Consider the following 18,472-nt stretch of genomic DNA (forward strand, 5'->3'; position numbering starts at 1 on the left):
ACCCGGACCCAGCAGCTTTGCAGGGACCAGCACAGCCCGGCCGAGCTGCCATGGTGGGGGTTCTGCAGCAGGATCCCCAGGAAGGGGCTGGAGGGGCTGCGGAGGGGAGGGATGGAAGTGCGGGGCTGGTCACCCTGCTGGCTGTAGCCGCCGGCAGTGCCACGGGTGACTCAGGGTGACCGAAGTAACCAACGCCCGTTTGCCAGCTCGCCCCGTGTCCCTGAGTCACCGTCCACAGTCTCGTGGCGAGTTGTCCCCGTGCGTCACAGCCCCCTTGCCGTGACACCCGTCCCGGCACACCGCAAATGTCCAGCAGCACGCCGAGGACACCGCCACCAGAAACCCCAAAAAGCACCCGGCCAGCAGCGATCTTCCGTGACCCCGGGGGCTCCCCCGCCCGCCCCAAGGTACCTTCACCCCACTGGGACCATCCCCACACGGGCGAAATGGAAACATAATGCCAGAGGTTTCCACGCGAGCTGTGGTGGTCGGGGTCCGGAGCTGGCACTGGGTGGGTCCCCCCCGCCCCGGATCCTCCGGTGTCCCCAGCACCCTCCTGGCCGGTTTCTGGCTGCGGGGGGAGCAGCACAGCGGCACAGTGGGAAGGGGGTGAAGCGCTTTGGCTTCATCACCCGATTCTTTTTGCTTGCTTGGCGAAAAGTCTGGTTTCTCACCCCAAAACACAGAAAGCCCAGCTGGGGTTGCGCTGTGCCGCTCGTCCTGCTGTTCCAAACCTCGCGGCGCAACATCTGCCGCGGCACAAAGAGGGGTGGCCCCGGGGCCGCCCCTCTCCCGGCTCCGCCCGGCCTGGGTCCCCCCGGCCGCGGGGGAGGGTCGGGCAGGCGAGGGGAGGGGAAGGCCGAAGAGGGGAGGGCAAAGGAGAGGAGGGCCGGGCCGGCCGGCAGCTGCTGCTTGCAGAACCGGAGCTCGTTTCCTGCTTGCTATCTCTCCCGGCTGCGCCCAGCTCCGGTCCCTCCCCACGCCCCGGCCCGTGCCTCAGTTTCCCCCTCCGAGGGGCTGTGGAGGTGAGTGGAGGGTGAGGATGGGCAGAGCATCCCTGGGCGTGGGGAGGTCAGGGCTCTGCCCCGTGTCCCCCCAGCTCGGTGCCAGCATCCCGAGCGCCGGTCCCCTCCGCCCGCCCCGCCGCGAGCATCGCTGCGCAGGGTGGGGACGGGGGGGTGGCAAAACCGAGCGGTGATTCTGCGCTGCTGGGGAGGGCTCAGCCCCCCCGAACCCGTGTCCTGCTTGTCCCTGGGACGCTCCGTGGCAGGGTAGCGCTTTTTCTCCGGCTGACCCCTCCCCACAGCCTCTCCCGGGGGCAGCGGCGTCCCCCCTGCTCCGTCCCCGCTGCTTTTCCCCTCCAGCCGCTGGCCTCTGCTGCCCTCGGGACGAAGGGGAAAGAGAGCAGTCCCTGTTCCTCCTCCTCCTCCAGTGCTCCCAGTGATGAGTAGGATGGGGAAGAGCTTTGCTAAGATCCATGAGGGATGCTCTGTGCATCATCACGGTGATGTCTTTGCCGCAGATGTGCTTTGGGGTAAAGGAGAAGTAGGAAGAGGAAAATGATGTGGGGTGTGAAACCTGGCCGTGACCAGACTTCCTCTTTTTACCAAAATTCAGCTGCAAGAGGCAGGTCCTTCTGTAGGCTGGTGTTGGGCAGGGGTACAGGCTGAGCAGCAAAAATAGGGGGTCACGTTTGATCCTCCCCAAGCGTTGTCTGTGCCCAGGGCAGCCCGGGATGTGGCCAGGCTGTGGTGTGTGGATCCCCAGCAAAGCGTGACGCAGGTTTGTCCCCTCTCCCCAGCCCTTCCCCCCACAGCTCCATGCTGGGGCCCTGCAAAGCTGGGGTGGGCTCATGCACCCACATCCCTGCCTCAGGCCAGAGGAGCTGACAGGGATTTTTCCCCCCCTCCAAGGATTCAAACCCACCCAAATCAAGGCAAGTTTCCATGGCTTTGGTTAGGGTGGTCTCCCACACGTGGGATGTTTCTCCTGAGCACAGTAACATTTGCAAGAGCTTCCAGCGCCTTCACCCCTTCCTGACACCCTCACAGCTCAGCTGGTGGTTGAAAGCAAGGGCTTTGGCCAAGCTGTTGGGTGGTCACAGGAAACCCTCCATCCTGCCTTTCACTGTGGGGGCTCTCCTGGGGTCCAGCCCAGCTCAGCAGCCTGGCCTGTGGTGTCCAGGCTGGATCCCAAACCCGGGATAGCCTGTCCATGCTGGGAGCCTGGATCCCGAACCCAGGACAGCCCATCCATGCTGGGAGCCTGGATCCCAAACCCAGGACAGCCCATCCATGCTGGGAGCCTGGATCCCAAACCCAGGACAGCCCATCCATGCTGGGAGCCTGGATCCCAAACCCAGGACAGCCCATCCATGCTGGGAGCCTGGATCCCAAACCCAGGACAGCCCATCCATGCTGGGAGCCTGGATCCCAAACCCAGGACAGCCCCATCCATGCTGGGAGCCTGGATCCTGAACTCAGGACAGCCCCATCCATGCTGGGAGCCTGGATCCCAAACCCAGGACAGCCCATCCATGCTGGGAGCCTGGATCCCAAACCCAGGACAGCCCCATCCATGCTGGGAGCCTGGATCCCAAACCCAGGACAGCCCCATCCATGCTGGGAGCCTGGATCCCAAACCCAGGACAGCCCATCCATGCTGGGAGCCTGGATCCCAAACCCAGGACAGCCCATCCATGCTGGGAGCCTGGATCCCAAACCCAGGACAGCCCATCCATGCTGGGAGCCAGCGCAGCAGCAGTGAGGCGATCTGCTGAAAATCCTCCCAGCTTTCATCAGCTCTGGAGCCCTGTCCTTTCCCACCCCATTTCCATGTGCCTGGGAGCCACGTGAGCTCCCAAGCAGCTTCCCCCACCTTCTCCCAAGAGGCTGCTTCTCCTGCAAGGGCAAGAGGGAGACCCTGACCCGCAAGGCGGGATGGGGTGTCCCTGCTCCAGGGGTGCTCCCCATGTCTCAGACCCGGGTGATGTCCCCATAGACATTTCTGCAGCCAACCAAAGCTGACATGAGATGAGTCAGGGCTGGCTGCACCCCCCCTCCTCCTCCCTGCTTGCAGGAACAGCGTTAAGGGAAGAAATGCAAAAGGCTTTGATGGAAGGAGCAGAGCCACAGTATGCCTGGCACAGGCTGTGCTCTCCTCCACTGCTGCTGGCCTTTGTGGGCTGAAAGTTGGGGTTTTGTATCAAGCCTGCAGGAACTGAGTCTTCCTAGGAGTTTCTGACCTTGCTTGCAGTTGTCAAGGGGGTTTGAGCGCTGGCAGGATAATCCTTTCTGCAGGAAACTGTGTAACACAAGGCTTGTTGTTCTGCCTCCTCTGAGCTTCCCTGCCAAAGTGTAGGGGCTGGAAAGCTTTCCCAGGCAGCATGCTGCCCCTGGCAGCATGTCCAGTGGGAATCAAGGCCGAGAGATGGGCTTTTTTCAGAGCCAGGGGCTGCTGAGGCTGGAGTAGATGCTCCCAGCCTGAGCAGCTGCCTTTGCCCCATCTGTGTGGTGACCTTGGCAGGCAGCAGTGCAGTGACTTGAGCTCCTGGAGGACAACCCGTCTGCACGGGGCGCTGGTGCCTGGCAGCCAGCGCTGCCTGGGCAGCCTCCGTGGTACAAGGATGGGTGGGAGCGCTGCAAACTCTCTGGGGAGGTTCTCAGGGCTGCCTCAGTTTTCCCAGGCTCATCCTGTCTCACTGGCAGCGCTCAGGGGAAGAGCAGGAATCTGTCCTCAGGCCTGTCATGAATGCAAAGGACATGTCCTCTGTCCCCACGCTGCCACTCTGGTGTGTGCCAGCCCCTGCTGTGCCCTACTGGGTGGCTTATCCTATGTCTGCCCAGGAAGGAAGGGGTTAAAATGGCCGGATTTCCTGAGTGTGATGCTGGAAGGGAAGGTGACCTGCAGAAGTGATTGGAGGGAAGGTGACCGGGCAGAACTGCTTTGCAACGCACGTTCTGGTGTCGGGAAAGTCCTGAGTGAGACCGAACTAGAAACCCAGCTAGAATTCGGTCTTTCCAGGCAAAATTTAAGCGCTTAAGTAACTCCTTTCTCCGCACACCCCCGGCCCCCTCCTCCTCGGGGCTGCCTAATTTATTCATGACATCCTTGTCCCACTGCAGGGGTGGCCGCCACCCTCTGGGTGCTGCCACGTGCCCACGATAACACCCAGGGGCGAGAGGGCAAAGAGCGGCGGCTCAAAGGTGGAAGCTCTTCCCGAGCTTTCCCAGCGGTTCCTCCTCGGCAGCACCGTGTCCCTGCCGTGCCTCTGCTGGGCTGGGGGAGCCTTTCACAGCCCCGGGGCTTGGCGACAGTGGCCGGAAAAGGCAAAACTTTGTTCTTCGTGCTCGGGCTGGCAAGACAGAGGGCACAGGCTGGTGCTCAGGGCAGTGCTGGTGGTGAGACAGCCGCAAGGAGAACTGGTCCCCTGGGAGATGCCAGGGGTAGGGGGTTTTGGGATGCCATGGGGGAATGTGCTGCACCCCTCCTGCCACGGCTTCTGTGGCATGATGGGGCTGCTTGTAGGGTGATTTGACTTTTATTTGATTTCCTCACCGGTGCTTTCTCTGTGCTAATCTGCTTCCACCCACTCCAGGAGTGGTAGAAGGGGAGCTGGGGGAAAAGATCACCCCATTCCAGCTGCAGAAGCCAGGTCGGCGGGATGGATCCGGCCCCAGGGCTGGTCTTGCTGCTTTCTGCAGCAGCTGTGTGGCTGATTCCTAAAGCCAGGAGCTCCCTCCCATCCCCCTCAAGTGAGGCCGAGGCTGCGGAGGAAGGAAGTGGTATCTTCGCTCCAAAACAACTCGCTCTGCTCTTGGCTGTTGCAGGTACCCGCTGCATGGAGGAAGCCACTTACTGCTGCCACAGCCCTCCCCATCCCCTGCCCTGACACCACCGTGGCAGGGTGACACCGTGGCTCTCTGGGTGCAGTGGCAGGGTGACACCGTGGCTCTCTGGGTGCAGCATCCAGGGACGGTTCCACCACTGCTGCCACAAAGTGTGCCAATTTTGACAGTGCCATCACCACCCAACAGCACCCGCAGCTGGCGAACCTGGCACTGAGACACCAGGTCTGGCATGGGACGCCTTTGTGGGTGGGGATCCAGGAGGGTCCCCTCCCTGCTGACCTCTGCTGTCCCTCTGCCAGGCTTCTGGGTGACTCGGGATGAGTGTGCTGGCCGACGAGCCGGGCAACCCGGCCCATGCCATCTTTGAGAGGTTCCTGCGTGCCGGGGAGTGCCGGGAGGTGCTGGGCTGCTTCGTGGAGCTGTGCCAGCAGCTGGGGCTGCAGGGCAGTGGGCTACAGCTCTACCACGGCCTCAAGGCTGCCCTCAACTACTGGAATGCCAAGGCCCTGTGGAGCAAGCTTGATAAGAAAGCTGGGCACAAGGACTACGACCAGGGCACAGCCTGTGCTGGCACCAAGGTACTCGGGATGTGGGGTGAGGGGTCTGGGTCTCTCCCTGCCCTGTGTCCTTGTCTTGGGTGAGAACATCCCTTGGGAAACTCTGGCTCTCATCCCAGGAGGAGGCAGGATGTGCCAGGTGGGAGGTTGATGGAGTTTAATGGGACGGGATGTTAATTAGCACTGCTCAGCTCCCCATGGCATGATGCCAACTCAGTGCCACCCAGCCAGCAGCGTCCTTCCTCCTCCCAGCTGCCTCTCACTGCCTCCCGTGGCAGGGCTGAGGGAACTGTCAAGTCCTTGCTGGGAGATAGGAGCATCCCAAGTAGGATGTCCCCTTGGGGACATCTGCTCCCTGTCCCACAGATGATGGCTTTTGTCCTGACTGCTGTGCCCTGTTGTCCCAGCCCTGTGCAAAAGCTGTCAGGAGACCAAAGCCATGTCAGGGCTGCAGCAGACCTGCACCTTATCTCACCCAATGCTTTAATTGCTGCCATCGCCCCGGGGGAAGGCAAGGTTCAGGGGGTGGGGGGCACCCCGGTTTGCAGGGAGAATCAGGCAGAAAAGGGGAACGCTGAGGAGGGCCAGATCCTGACCCAGCAGGCAGGGAGGTGCTGCCTTTGGGAGTGCTGGGGGGGGTTCACCCAAACCCTGCTTTGGGGCTGCCCACGCGCTTCACTGCCCGTCCCGTGCCGTGGCAGTGCCTGGTGGTGGGCGCCGGCCCCTGCGGGCTGCGGGCGGCCATCGAGCTGGCGCTGCTGGGTGCCCGCGTGGTGCTGCTGGAGAAGCGCGACTCCTTCTCCCGCAACAACGTCCTGCACCTCTGGCCCTTCACCATCCACGACCTGCGGGCGCTGGGCGCCAAGAAGTTCTACGGGCGCTTCTGCACTGGCACGCTGGACCACATCAGTGAGTTTTAGGGGGACCCGGCTGACTGTGGGGAGTCCAGGGACCCGGGGGTGCAGCCCTGAGGACCTCTCTCCCCTCCCAGGTATCCGGCAGCTCCAGCTGATCCTGCTGAAGGTGGCTTTGCTCCTGGGGGTGGAGGTGCACATCAACGTGCGGTTCGAGGGCCTTGTTCCCCCCACGGGCAAGGCAGGTACGGTATCTCTGCAGGGTGGGTGGCGTTCCTGGGGACAAGGACAGGGCTGTGGGTGGCCGCTCTGAGCCCCCCAGTCCCTCTGCTAGCCCAGGGCATGCCTTTTTGGGGGAAATGAGGTGCAGCCCTTTCCCTGCTCCCTGGGGACTAGCACATTCATGCCCACCCCTCTCCCTGCAGGTGGTTGGCAGGCTGTGCTGCAGCCCAGTTCCTCTCCCCTCACCCACTACGAGTTCGACGTCCTCATCTCAGCTGGCGGCGGCAAATTTGTCCCTGAAGGTGACAGCAGGAGTCCCTGCAGCCCCGGGACCGCTATGGGGGGCTGGGTGGGGGCTCACGCCTCTCCCCTCCTGCAGGGTTCAAGCGGAAGGAGACGCGTGGGAAGTTGGCCATTGGCATCACCACCAACTTCATCAACCGCCACAGCCGGGCCGAGGTGGAGGTGGCTGAGATCAGCGGCGTGGCCCGAATCTACAACCAGAAGTTCTTCCAGAACCTCTACAACAAAACGGGTCAGTGGTCCCGTGGTCCCAACCCCCACATGTGGGGCGTTGGGGGCTCCTGCCCCCTCCTGAGGGAGCTGGAGGCTCAGCCCCAGGATGTCCCCAGTAATGGGGTGCATGTCCCCACATGGTACCCCATTGCATGGGACATTTGGTGTCTGAGCCCAGTGCTGGGACACCCCATGGCCCTGGCTCAGCCCCTTCCCTGTCACCAGGCATTGACCTGGAAAACATCGTGTACTACAAGGATGACACTCACTATTTCGTCATGACGGCCAAGAAGCAGAGCCTGCTCAAGAAGGGGGTCATCCTCCAGGTGAGAAGGGCAGGATCTGGCCCTGGGATCTCACAGCGATGGGCAGCTGAAAGCCTTGAAAGTGGGATGCAAATTGTGATGCTGGATTAACTGCACACCCCTGGGGTGGTAGGGGCTGCAGCAGCTGTTGCCTGTGCCACAGGAAAAATCCTTCCAGGATACCGAGAGTGCAGTGGCACAGCTGCACCCTAGAGCTGGGTGCTCCCAGGCTGAGGGACAAACATCACCTCCCACATCCCAGTCAGCTTCACCCCATCCCCACAGGACAAAGCGGACATCGAGAGCCTCCTGGCCCCAGAGAATGTGAACCGGGATGCCCTCCTCAGCTATGCCAAAGAAGCTGCCAACTTCTCCACCAACTACTGCCTGCCCGAACTGGAGTTTGCCCTCAACCACCGGGACCTGCCGGATGTTGACATGTTCGACTTCACCTGCATGACGCGCTCGGAGAACGCGGCGCTGGTGCGGGAGCACAACGGGAGCCGTGTGCTCCTGGGGCTGGTGGGCGACTGCTTGGTGGAGGTGAGAGTTTCCCCTGCAGCACCACCTCATGCCCCCATTTCCCTCTCCTTGCAAGATGCATTGGTTGCAATATATTTCCCCTCCCTAAGCGCTTCTCATCCCAATTGCCCAGTGCACTCCATCCTTGGGCAGGCTCCCAGCAGTGGCATGTTTTGGGGAGGTTATCCCCTTCTCCAGCCCCACTGGAGATTTGGGGTTGGTTCAGGATGGAGGAGCAGCCCAGCCCCTCCCCAAACGCAGCCGTGCTGGCTGGGGAGGAGATGGCCACCCGTCCTCTCCGTGCGCGTCCTGCCGCCGCTCCCTCTTTCATCCCTGGCCAAGCCTGGCAGCTCCCAGCCTCCTCCCAGCTGCCCCGACCAGCCATGCAACTCCAGTTCCAGCTCTTCCTTTCCCTTTGCAGCCCTTCTGGCCGCTGGGCACCGGCGTGGCCAGGGGCTTCCTCGCCGCCTTCGACGCAGCGTGGATGGTGCGGCGGTGGGCAGCTGGGACACCCCCGCTGGAGGTGCTGGCCGAGAGGTGAGTGTCCCCATCCCACTGGGCTGGGTCTGGAGCACGTGAGGATGGGAGCAGTGATGCCAGCCCTGTCCCTTGCACCCAGGGAGAGCATCTACCAGCGCCTTTCGCAGACATCCCCAGACAACACCAACAAGAACGTCAGTCAGTACAGCATCGACCCGGCCACGCGCTACCCCAACATCAACCTGCAGGCCATCAAAGCCAGCCAGGTACCTGGCCAGGTCCTGCCATGGGACAGCCAGCCAGCCCAGCCTCCCTGGCTGTCAGGGTGACACGAATTTACCCAGTCCCCTGTCCCCAAAAGGTGTGAGACTGAAGCTATTAGTAGCCAGGACATTGAATGTGTTGCCCATTGTGGATGGTGGAGGGTTCTGGAGAGGTGTGGGGGGGGGTGTCCAGGTGTCCCCCTTGCCAGGGCCACCTCCCTGCGTGGTGTCATTGGCACTGTACAGGCGGTGACCCACCACTGGCATGTCCCCATTGGCAGGTCAGGGACCTCTACCTCGTGGGCATGGTGGAGGTGGACCACAAGAGGAAGAGCGACAACCGGCTCAGCACCGGTAGGAGCAACCACTCCTGCCCCATTCCTTCCAGCAGCCCCAGTGGCTGCTGCCCTGGTTTTCCTCCCCATGCTTGTTTCTTGCGCCCTGGCCTGTGTCCAGCAGGCTGTCCTGGTGACACCAATGGTTTCTCTCCCCTCTGCTTGTGGCCCACGTGGGGACACAGGCCCCTGCTGCCTTCTGGGGAGGAGGCTGTGCCCCTCCAGGCTGCACTGATGCTGAGCCATGAAATATTGACAGATGCTTCCTCAGCATAGTTATTGAGACTTGCGGGGAGGGTTGTGGGGGACGGGGTGTCTCAGCTTGCTCCCATGGGATCCCTTCCCTGTTAAAGCATGGAGTCCGAGGCAGGAGGTGGACTGGGTGGGGTGTCCCCTGTCTCTGCCTCCCCAGTGGCCCCTGGAGCTGTCTGTGAAGAGCTGCTGAGCTGGTGCCAGGCCAGCACGGCTGGATACCCTGGCGTGGCCGTGACCAACTTCAGCACCTCCTGGACCAGTGGCTTGGCCCTCTGCGCCCTCATCCACCGCTTCCGCCCCGACCTGGTGTGAGTGCCTGGGAGCCCCCAAACCCTCCACCCTGCAGAGCCCACCCTGATGGCAGCCACGTCTCCCCACAGGGACTTTGACTCTGTGGAGCCCCAGGATGCCATTCGGACCCACCAGATGTTGCTGGACATAGCAGAGCAGGAGCTGGGCATCCAGCCTGTCCTCTCCAGTGTTGAGATGGCCACCATGACAGAGCCTGACCGCCTGGACCTCATCACCTACCTCAGCCACTTCTATCAAATTTTTGGGACCTCTCCAGGTGTGAGATTTTGGGGGGGTTTGTCCCATCCTGAGCCGCACTGGGGCTGGCTGGGTGCTCTCCTCTTTGTTGGGTGGGTCCCACCAAAATGGCCATGTCCTGTGCAGAGGTGGAGGTCAGCAAGAAGCCACTGTCTCCCCGTGGCACACGAGGGGCCATCCTCTTCCTCAGCAAGCTGCAGAAGAGCCGGAACCTGGCACACAAACGTACCCAGGTGAGGGACCCCCACCCACACCCTCACGGCACACCAAAACCCTGTCACACTCCCCACCCTTACCCACCCCCTTTGGATTTGCAGGACGGTGCCCAGGACAGTGAGACCAAGAGGAGCCGCAGGGACACTGAGGTGGGCCTGCCCCCGGTGCCCCAAGGGGGGCTCTGCTGGGGTGCAGCTGTCCTGGGGGGAGAGTGGGGGGCTGACCCTCCCCTTGGGTCACTTGTAGCTGGACACGGGGCTGGATGGAGACACTCAGGACAGTGCCCACGAGCCGCCGCAGCCCATCGTGATGGACCCAGGGCAGGTTGGTCCTTGTGTCACCTTGGGATGGAGGGTCCAGCTCAGGGCAGGGGGGCACCTGTGGGGGCACCAGTGGCTGGCAGGGCCAAGCCAAGGGCTGGCAGGGTGCAGGGACCAGGGCTGCACAAGCGAACGCCCACATGTTCCCAGCTCCTCCCTGCCTGTTTCCTGACCCAACTGGTTTTCCGGAGCCAAGACTTGCCGCTCCCTCACCCGTCCCAGGCACCCAGACCCAGCGCTGAGAGAGGGGCAAAGCCCTGCCCCGTGCCCCCATGGCTGCCGGCACGGCCACAGGGCAGGGCGGGTGCCAGGCCCCCAGTGCCACCCCTGCCTGTCCTCTCCCCCCGCAGCCACCGAGGGAGAGGACAGGGGAGAACAGCGACGCCTGCTACTTCTGCGGGCGCCGTGTCTACATCGTGGAGCGAGCCAGCGCCGAGGGGCGCTTCTTCCACCGCGGCTGCTTCCAGTGCCGGCGCTGCGGGGCCACCCTGCGCCTGGGCGACTACGCCTTCGACGAGGAGGATGGTGAGGGGGCTTTTGGGGAGAGGGAATGCTTGGGGCACGACTTTTCCACCTTGCAGGTTGTCACATGAGTTCACCCTCTCCCCCCACCCCGCCCAGGTCATTTTTACTGCTCGCTGCACTACCCCAATCCAGCCAGCATGGACCTGCCCCGGGATGAGGCTTCGGCACTGCCTGATGGGGTAAATCACCCTAAATCCCTGTAGGTGATGGAGGAAAGGCAAAATGTTTAGGGGGGTGGTTGGGTGTGGCCCTGTGGTGCATCACCCCTCTGCTCTGGCTCTGCCGTAGGATGCTGATGCTGCTGCCCACCCACCCTCAGATGCTGGAAGGTCATGTGTGTCCCCCAGGGAGGGGGCACCCAGTCCACTTCAGCTCGCTCCAGCAGCCCCACAGGCAGGGGAAGAGCCTGGGGACGTTGAGGACACTGCAGATACTGGTGACATGGAGGAGCAGGAGCTGCTGGCACAGCCTGGGGGGGATGTGAGGGAGGAGGAGGTTCCCAGAGCGGAGCCCCAAGGGACAGCAGAGGAGGGTGAGGAGAGTGGGGGCAGGAGGAAGATCGTCCTTACACCACTGGAGAAGCTCAGTCTGTCCACACTGAACCTCACCAGTGAAGCAGAGCCCGAGCCTCCACTGAAGCCAGCTCGTCTGCGGCTCCAAGCAGCACCCGAGGCCCTCCCTGCCCTGCGGCAGGGACGAGGCGCCTGGAAGGAGGAGGAGGAGAAAACTGACACGGAGAAAGGTAGGTGGTACAAACTGGAGTCTCCCGATGAGCAGAGCTTTCAGTCCCTCCAGGACCCTGCTGTATCCCACATTTTGCTCACGAGGAACCAGCCTGAAACAGCTCTTTTCTTGGGCAGATTTGGAGGAGAGTGACAGCGAGGAGGGGGAGGGAGAGGAGGAGGAGGAGGACACAGGCTTTGGCATCATGAAAGAGTTGGTGAGGATTTTCCCCAAGTGATGGTGGCACCACCAGCACAGGTGGTAGCTGGGGCTCTTGCTGCTCTCACAGAGGCATCAGGTCTGGCTCAGCTGTGGCTGCCAAGGCAGGAGGTGCCTGGTGCAGGGACTGACCCCCCTGCCCGTGCCACCGTCCTTTCACAGTACCCAGACCCCAGGGAAGAGGAGAAATTCCCCACCTGGAAGCGCACATTGGCCCGCCGGGCCAGGGAATCCCAGATGAAGAGGTTCTGCAGAGCCCAGGTAACCCCGCAGGGGAGAGGCAGCTCCCCAGCGTGGCACTGTACCCTGTCCCCTCTGTCCTGCTGCTGGTGGCCACATGCTGGCAGGTGCTGGCCTGCAGGTGAGTGCTGCCCTTCTCTTACAGGCCATCCAGAGGCGGCTGGAGGAGATCGAGGTGACATTCCGGGAACTGGAGCAGCAGGGCATCAAGCTGGAGAAGTTACTCCGGGATGAGAATGGTAAGGCCAGGGTGGACAGAGCACCGTGACCCTGCAGTGGGGGTGTGCACCCTGCTGACCATCCCCCTGTCCTGCAGAGAGCCCGGCTGACCAGCAGACACAGTGGACAAACCAGCTGCTCTACCTGGTCCAGAAGAAGAACAATCTGATGACCGAGGAGTCGGACCTGATGATCGCGTGAGGCTTGGGGGATGCTCCCTGGTCGGTGTGGGGGCTCAGCTCACCCCAGTCCCCTGCGAAGCCAGTACCCAGCACACCCTTTTTCCTCCCCACAGGGTGCAGGAACTGAAGCTGGAGGAGCAGCAGTGTCAGCTTGACGAGAAGCTCCGGAGCTACATGAACAAGGAGGGTGAGTGCCAGCACGTGCCAGGGAGAGGATCCCCTTTGCACGGTGCAGGGAGCAGGTCAGGGCTTGTGGCCTTCCCAGTTCTACTGTGGCCCCCTGCACCCACAGATGCCCTGAAGACACCTGAGGATGAGAAGGCCGAGCAGGAGATCCTGAAGCAGCTGGTGGAGGTGGTGAATAAGCGGAACGTCCTCATCCAGTTGCAGGAGGAGAAGCGGCTCAGTGAGCTGCGGGCTTGACCCGCACAGCCCCAGAGCCACCGGGCCCTCCCCGGGGGACAAGCAGAGCGTGTGTGAGTGAGTCCTGGGCTGAGCATCACTCTGAGCCACCTCTGGAGGTGGCGATGCCCCAGGTGCCAGCAGCTGCCACAGCAAATCCAGCTCCCCGCTTGCCAAAGTCTGCCACGGAGGGGCCAGACCCGCGGGTGGATGCCCACATGAGGAGGCACCGAGAAGCACTCAGCCTTGGGGTGCTGAGAGGGCATTCCTGTGCGTGGCTGGATTGCCTTTGCCTTCTGCTTGCTGGAAAACAAGACTCGCAGGGGACTGCAAAAGGGGGCTGTGGTGGCTCCCAGCAGCAAGGAGGTGACTGGCCACCAGAGGCAGGCCACAGGGCAGATGCCAGATGTGCAGGGGCACCTTCAGGAATGGTCCCTCGAAGCCACCCTGGGACATCCTTCCCAGCTGAGGGCATCCATCCCAGTCTGGACTGTCCGTCTCAAGGGACATCTGGCTGTACAAGTTGGGGCCAGTGACAGACAGACTGGGCTGGTCCAGCTGCTCTGCACCACTGCTTTTGGATGCCATGTCCACGCTGTCCCCAGCTGCTGCAGGAAACCAGGGTCAGAACTCTACCATGAGCCCCTTGGGCCAGGGAAGGGCTTTTTGTCCAGGAGCTCCTACGGGAATTGTGCTCAGGGCCAATTCTTAACACCGAGGACAAGGGACACCAGTGGCTATGCCCTCCTTGCCCCTTTGGGATTTCTTCTGCTCGGCCTTTGCATAGACCACAGATGCCCCTGGAGTCCCTGGCCGTTGCCTCTGTGGCCAAATGATGCTCATGAGTTGGGGTAGGGGTCCCAGGCATAGGTTCCTCTCTTAGCAACTGTGTTCAGCCCCCATCCTGCCATTCCCCTCAGCACCTCCTCCAGCCCTCCCTGTGTTTGTACCAGCCCTACAGTCCTGCTGCAAACCCCCTCCCTTCAAATAAAGCCCCTCTGACCCGGTGCCAAAGGTTAAAATATCGCCTTTATTTTCCATTAGTCAGGACTGGTTGCCAGAACAGCCACCAGTGTAAAATTTGAGGCCACCCCAGGCGAGGGGAGCCTCAGTGTCTCAAGCCTTCCAGCCAGGCCAGTGGGTCCCTCCATGTACAAAAGAGTATTTAAAAAGACAGCAATAAAAATCTGCCTCCATTGTGGTTCTCACAGGGGTCAATGCAGTAAATCTACCCCAAAAACCTTAATTTCACCCAGAGGCAGCTGTCAAACCTGCACTACTGCATTGGCTGCAGTGCTGCTTGCCTAAGAACTGAAGCTGGATGAAATAGAGGACATGGTGTGGCCAAGGGGACTTTGTGGGACACCCAGAGCCTCAGCTCAGCCTTCGCTGGGACGCTCCTGCAGGGCCCGCAGTACCATCCACATCTGGTCCTCGGTGCCGTGCAGCATCTTCACCTCCATGGTGTGAAACAGGTGGAGACCGGTGGCGAGGACGAGGACGCCGAGGGCGAGGAAGGCCAGCAGGCAGAAGGAGAGCTTGGGGAAGGGCTGCTCTGCGCCCAGTCCAGCCAGTGTGCCCAGAGCAGCCGCGGCCTGGAGCAGCAGCAGCAGCAGGGCCAGCACGGCCATCCTGCCCGAGGAGTAGCGCTGCCGCCGCGCCGCCTGCAGCCCCGCGCCCACCTCCGTCCGTGCCTCTGTCACCACATCTGCCAGCGCAGGGTCTGTGGGGACACGGGCCCTCAGCAGGGTGGGACCCCCATATACCATCCCTATACCCCCCCCATACCACCCCAATAGCCTTCTCCCCATCCCCACTGCTCTGCAGCCCTCCACAAGCAGCACCGCAAGGGGAAACATCCCCAAAGAACTCCATCCAACTCCACCAGTCCATCCACCAGCCCCCCAGCACATGGTGGGTGCTGGCAGCAGCCCCCCCACTTACCAGCTGTGCCAAGGGTGGCACCTGCAGGCTGTCCCTGCCTCTGGATGTGCAGTGTTACCATCACGGCTTCATGGTCTGAGAAGGGGATGTCCATGCCTGGGGCTCGCCCCGTGGTGGTCTTCAGCTCTTCACACCTCACCGTGAAGCTGGAGATGGCCTGGGTGAGGGGACAAGGGGGTCACACCAGTGCCTCAGCCCCAGCACTCACAGCTGGCAGGCAGATGCTCCTGTTACCTTGTAGAGGATGTAGTCAATGCGGATGCCCAGCGGGAAGGGCAGCAGCTCTGACTTGTCAGTGAAGCAGTTGTCAGGGACAAGGGTGCAGCCGTTCTTACAGCCCTGAGACAAGAGCCTGGGTGAGCTGGGGGCTCTTGGTGTGCCCTGGGACCCCACTCATCCCCTCAGCTCACCTCAAAGTGCGTGGCCTCAGCAAAGGCATCCCGCAGCCCTGTCCAGCCACGCAGCAGCCGGATGCCCACATCTTCAGGGTGCATGTTCAGGTCCCCTCCCAGCAGCACCACATCTGCTGCCTTCGAGGTGTGTCTGTGGGGACAGGGGTGGCTGTCCTTCCCTGCCCTGCCTGGCATGGACTGGAGTGACTGGGACCTGCCCAGTGCTCCTCCACCTCATTCCTGACTGGGACTGGTGCAAATGGGAGCTCTCTGCAGTGCAAGCCGCAGGGGCAGGGGTGACCACACACGTCCTGGGGACCTGCAGGGGGACACCCCGCAGCTGCTCACCGGATGAACTGTGCCAGCTCCCAGGCCTGCACCAGGCGGTGGGGCAGGTAGGCGTCCTTGTCCCGGCAGTACTCGGCGTGCAGCTGGAGAGACAGGGAAAGCAAAGGGGCCGTGACTCCTGCCCTGCTCCCAGGAACCCTGCAAACCCACCCAACCCCTCCAAACAGTCCCAGCCAACACCTCTGTCTTTACGTCACCCCCACGGGGGAGAGCCTGGGATGCTCACCCCATACCCATAACCAGGTTATTTTATTTTATTAAATCGGTGCATAGTCCAGGGCAGAGGGTGGAGAGCAGTGGTTAAAGCAAGGGGACAGTAAAGGAGGAGTACGGCCACTCATTGCCCTCCTCCCCACTGTTCCCCCCATGCTGGCTGGGTTCTTCCCCGGGTTGCTCACGTGGGTGATGTAGACGTTGAAGATGATCCCCGAGATCTTCATAATGACGAGACCGACGGACTTGCCGCAGAACCAGTCCCCGTGCTGGAGCTGCCCAAGGGGAGGAAGGGCAGGTCAGGGCTACTGAGGCTCTGTGGGGATGGACACCATGGTGCCACGTGTCCCCCACCCCACTTACCATGTAGGGGTACCCATTCAGTGAGTACTGGTAGAGGAGTGTGTCCAGAATGGGGAACCTGGAGAAGACGCAGAGGCCGCTGCCGATCACCCCGCTGTGGGAGGGAAGAAGCACGGTGAGGAGACGAGGTTCCCAAAACCTCTGCCTCACCCTAGCCCTGGGCCAGGAGGACTCCCCGGGTGCCTGGGTCCCAGTGTGCTCCTGTGAGCATCCTGCTGCCCAGGCATGGGGCCTCCCACAGGATCAGAGGTGGCGCTGGCACTGCCCCACAGACAGCCCCGGGGGGCTGACCTTGCCCTTCTCACCTGCGGAAGTAATGGGAGAAGGGATAACAGCCTGCTAGTTTCACCTTCAGGCCACTGTAGTCCTGCTCGCTCCACACCTGGAGGACAGAGGGATAGGCTGAGAACAGTCACGCCCATCTCCCAGGCTGGGAATGGGCGCACTTGGCTCACAAACTGCCCTCACCTCCTGGAGCAGCACCAGGTCAAAGCCCTCCTGGCGCAGCGTGTCCCCGATGAGCCGGACCCGCTCCTGCCGCCGCTTGCTCAGGTAGCGGATGGCCCTGCCAGAGAGGGGTGACAGTTAAAGCCTGCTGGGGACAGGGTCGTGGGGGCTGTTGGGGCCCATTGTGGGAGGGAGAGAAAGAGGGCTCCAGTACCAGCAGAAGCAGGATGTAGATGGGAAAGATGGGAAGGGGAAAGGGCCATGCGAGGACATGGGGACAAGATGCAGGGAGGCTGTTTGGGGACAGCTTCTCCTGTCTGCAGAACTGAGGCAGCTCATCCTTGCTTAGGGTACAAATGGGGTTATTTTCTGCAGCTAACAAGCACGGAAGGGACAGCAGGCACTACCCAGCCAAGCAGCTCATGACCCTCTGGGGCGGGGAAAGTGGTGTGACCCCAAAATGAAGGGGCCACGAAGGTAACCCCAAGGTGGGACCCCTCCCCCAGTGCGGTGCCCCCATCTCCAGCCACACAGCCTGGCACAGACCTGGCAAAGTCTGGACTTACCAGCAGTTGAGGTCGAAGATCCGGAGGCGCAGGGTGGGCTCTCCCTCCATCGCTTGTCGGGGTTCTGGGTGGGTCAGCGGGCAGTGCCAGGCAGAGGGGGGACCTGCAGGGAGCGGGTTGGAGTGGCAGCCCCCAGGAGCCCGTGCAGGCTGCAGGACAGAGCCAAGGAGCCAGGCCGGGAAGGCGGAAGGGCTGAGCCAAGGCCAAGGCCAGGAAGGAAGGAAAAGTGCTCGGGGTGCTCCAGGCCCTTCGCCTCCTTTCCTGCACGCAAGGACCACCCCGAACCCTAAACTGCCCCCGTACAGGGATCCATGTACCCAAACCACCCATGTGGCCCTACATGATGTGGCTGGGGACACCGGTGGGCCAGGAATGGGCTACAGGGCTCGACCCCTCTGCCTGTCAGTAAGTTGTGTTCCAGGATGCGCTTTCATCCTGGTTTCAAAGTGGAGCTGCGAGGCACGGGCATGGGACATGGTCACACACCTCCCCTCTCGGGAAGCCCACGGATCCTTTTCGGGACCCCAAACCCCGGCGGAGCCAGCAGCTCCGGAGCAGCCCCAGCGCTCCGCCGGCTCCGCTTCCCCCCTGCCTGACCCCGTGAGATTGTCCAATTTCCGGTTTAGAAGCTAAAAAGAGCAGCCCCGGAGCTCCGGGATGCCGGTTCCGGGCAGCCGGGCTCTGCCTGCCCCGGCGGGATTACCCGGCGGGCTCATCCCGTTCCTGAGCCGCGCTAATTAACGCCGGCCGCTTCTACCAAACCTGAGCCCCCAGGGGCGCTCCCCGCTCCCCGCGGGATGCGGCGGGGACAGGAGCGGGACAGCGGCAACAGGTGGAGCGGGGCAAGCGGGGAAACAGCAGAGCGGGGACAGGAACGGGGAAACAGCAGAGCGGGGAAACAGCAGAGCGGGGAAACAGCAGAGCGGGGACAGGAGCGGGGAATCAGCAGAGCGGGGACAGGAGCGGGGAAACAGCAGAGCGGGGACAGGAGCGGGGAATCAGCAGAGCGGGGCAAGCGGGGAAACAGCAGAGCGGGGACAGGAGCGGGGCAAGCGGGGAAACAGCAGAGCGGGGACAGGAGCGGGGCAAGCCGGGGAGCGGGGCAAGCCGGGGAGCGGGGCAGCAGGAGGAGCGGGGCAGCAGGAGGAGCGGAGCTGAGGAGGAGCGGAGCCGCAGGACGAGCGGGGGGCGGCAGCGGGGTGACCGGAGGAGCGCGGCAGTGGGAGGACGGGAGCAACAGGCGGAGCGGGGCCGGCAGCGATCGGCGGGGCCGAGAGCGGACCTGCAGCGGGCCGGGAGCGGCGCGGGGCCGCGGGACTACGCGTCCCGGCAGGCAGCGGAGCGGGGCGGAAGGGGCAGGACCGGGGCCGGGGTGGGGTGGATGGGGCCGGGAAGGGTGGAGGAGGCCCGGGAGGGTGTGATGGGTGTAACGGGGCGCGGCGGCG

The 18,472-nt window shown here is 62.7% G+C and overlaps 2 protein-coding genes across 5 annotated transcripts; one reads left to right on the forward strand and one right to left on the reverse strand.

Moving 5' to 3' along the window:
- Positions 1–874: 874 nt before the first annotated feature.
- Positions 875–13,958, forward strand: MICAL1 (microtubule associated monooxygenase, calponin and LIM domain containing 1). 2 transcript variants are annotated; one of them, XM_053998246.1, is made up of 27 exons: positions 875–1,025; positions 4,830–4,939; positions 4,973–5,072; positions 5,150–5,428; positions 6,109–6,316; positions 6,399–6,506; positions 6,687–6,785; positions 6,863–7,018; positions 7,225–7,325; positions 7,590–7,847; positions 8,248–8,363; positions 8,446–8,572; positions 8,851–8,923; positions 9,317–9,467; positions 9,540–9,727; positions 9,835–9,941; positions 10,026–10,073; positions 10,171–10,248; positions 10,595–10,769; positions 10,866–10,948; positions 11,058–11,511; positions 11,630–11,709; positions 11,874–11,972; positions 12,097–12,190; positions 12,268–12,367; positions 12,466–12,539; positions 12,645–13,958. In XM_053998246.1, the coding sequence occupies exons 4-27, from the start codon at positions 5,168–5,170 to the stop codon at positions 12,773–12,775; spliced, it is 3,369 nt and encodes a 1,122-aa protein (XP_053854221.1). In that variant the 5' UTR covers positions 875–1,025; positions 4,830–4,939; positions 4,973–5,072; positions 5,150–5,167; the 3' UTR covers positions 12,776–13,958. The 2 variants fall into 2 exon arrangements, with proteins under 2 accessions (XP_053854221.1, XP_053854222.1); XM_053998247.1 differs by lacking the exon at positions 10,171–10,248.
- On the reverse strand, positions 13,765–18,365 carry SMPD2 (sphingomyelin phosphodiesterase 2). Of its 3 annotated transcripts, none has more exons than XM_053998248.1 (11): positions 18,310–18,365; positions 17,028–17,130; positions 16,483–16,579; positions 16,320–16,396; positions 16,015–16,108; positions 15,837–15,926; positions 15,439–15,521; positions 15,109–15,241; positions 14,933–15,037; positions 14,699–14,855; positions 13,765–14,477 (listed from the first exon to the last, which is right to left on the reverse strand). In XM_053998248.1, exons 2-11 carry the CDS (start codon positions 17,075–17,077, stop codon positions 14,134–14,136), a joined length of 1,230 nt encoding a protein of 409 aa, XP_053854223.1. In that variant the 5' UTR covers positions 17,078–17,130; positions 18,310–18,365; the 3' UTR covers positions 13,765–14,133. The 3 variants fall into 3 exon arrangements, with proteins under 3 accessions (XP_053854223.1, XP_053854225.1, XP_053854224.1); XM_053998250.1 differs by lacking the exon at positions 18,310–18,365 and adding an exon at positions 17,790–17,806; XM_053998249.1 differs by lacking the exon at positions 18,310–18,365 and adding an exon at positions 17,514–17,525.
- Positions 18,366–18,472: the final 107 nt, after the last annotated feature.

The sequence above is a fragment of the Vidua macroura genome, chromosome 24, assembly GCF_024509145.1.
Source record: "Vidua macroura isolate BioBank_ID:100142 chromosome 24, ASM2450914v1, whole genome shotgun sequence".
Taxonomy (NCBI): Eukaryota; Metazoa; Chordata; class Aves; order Passeriformes; family Viduidae; genus Vidua; species Vidua macroura.

Bases quoted from the DNA above. Each gene is read 5' to 3' on its own strand.
- MICAL1 (XM_053998246.1), top strand. From the start codon at position 5,168: ATGAGTGTGCTGGCCGACGAGCCGGGCAACCCGGCCCATGCCATCTTT. The intron at 7,848-8,247 runs GTGAGAGTTTCC...TTCCCTTTGCAG, and splicing joins TGGGCGACTGCTTGGTGGAG to CCCTTCTGGCCGCTGGGCAC. The intron at 9,468-9,539 runs GTGAGTGCCTGG...GTCTCCCCACAG, and splicing joins CGCTTCCGCCCCGACCTGGT to GGACTTTGACTCTGTGGAGC.
- SMPD2 (XM_053998248.1), bottom strand. From the start codon at position 17,077: ATGGAGGGAGAGCCCACCCTGCGCCTCCGGATCTTCGACCTCAACTGC. The intron at 15,522-15,836 runs GTGAGCAACCCG...CTGTCTCTCCAG, and splicing joins TCAACGTCTACATCACCCAC to CTGCACGCCGAGTACTGCCG. The intron at 15,242-15,438 runs GTGAGCAGCTGC...CTGTCCCCACAG, and splicing joins GAGCTGGCACAGTTCATCCG to ACACACCTCGAAGGCAGCAG.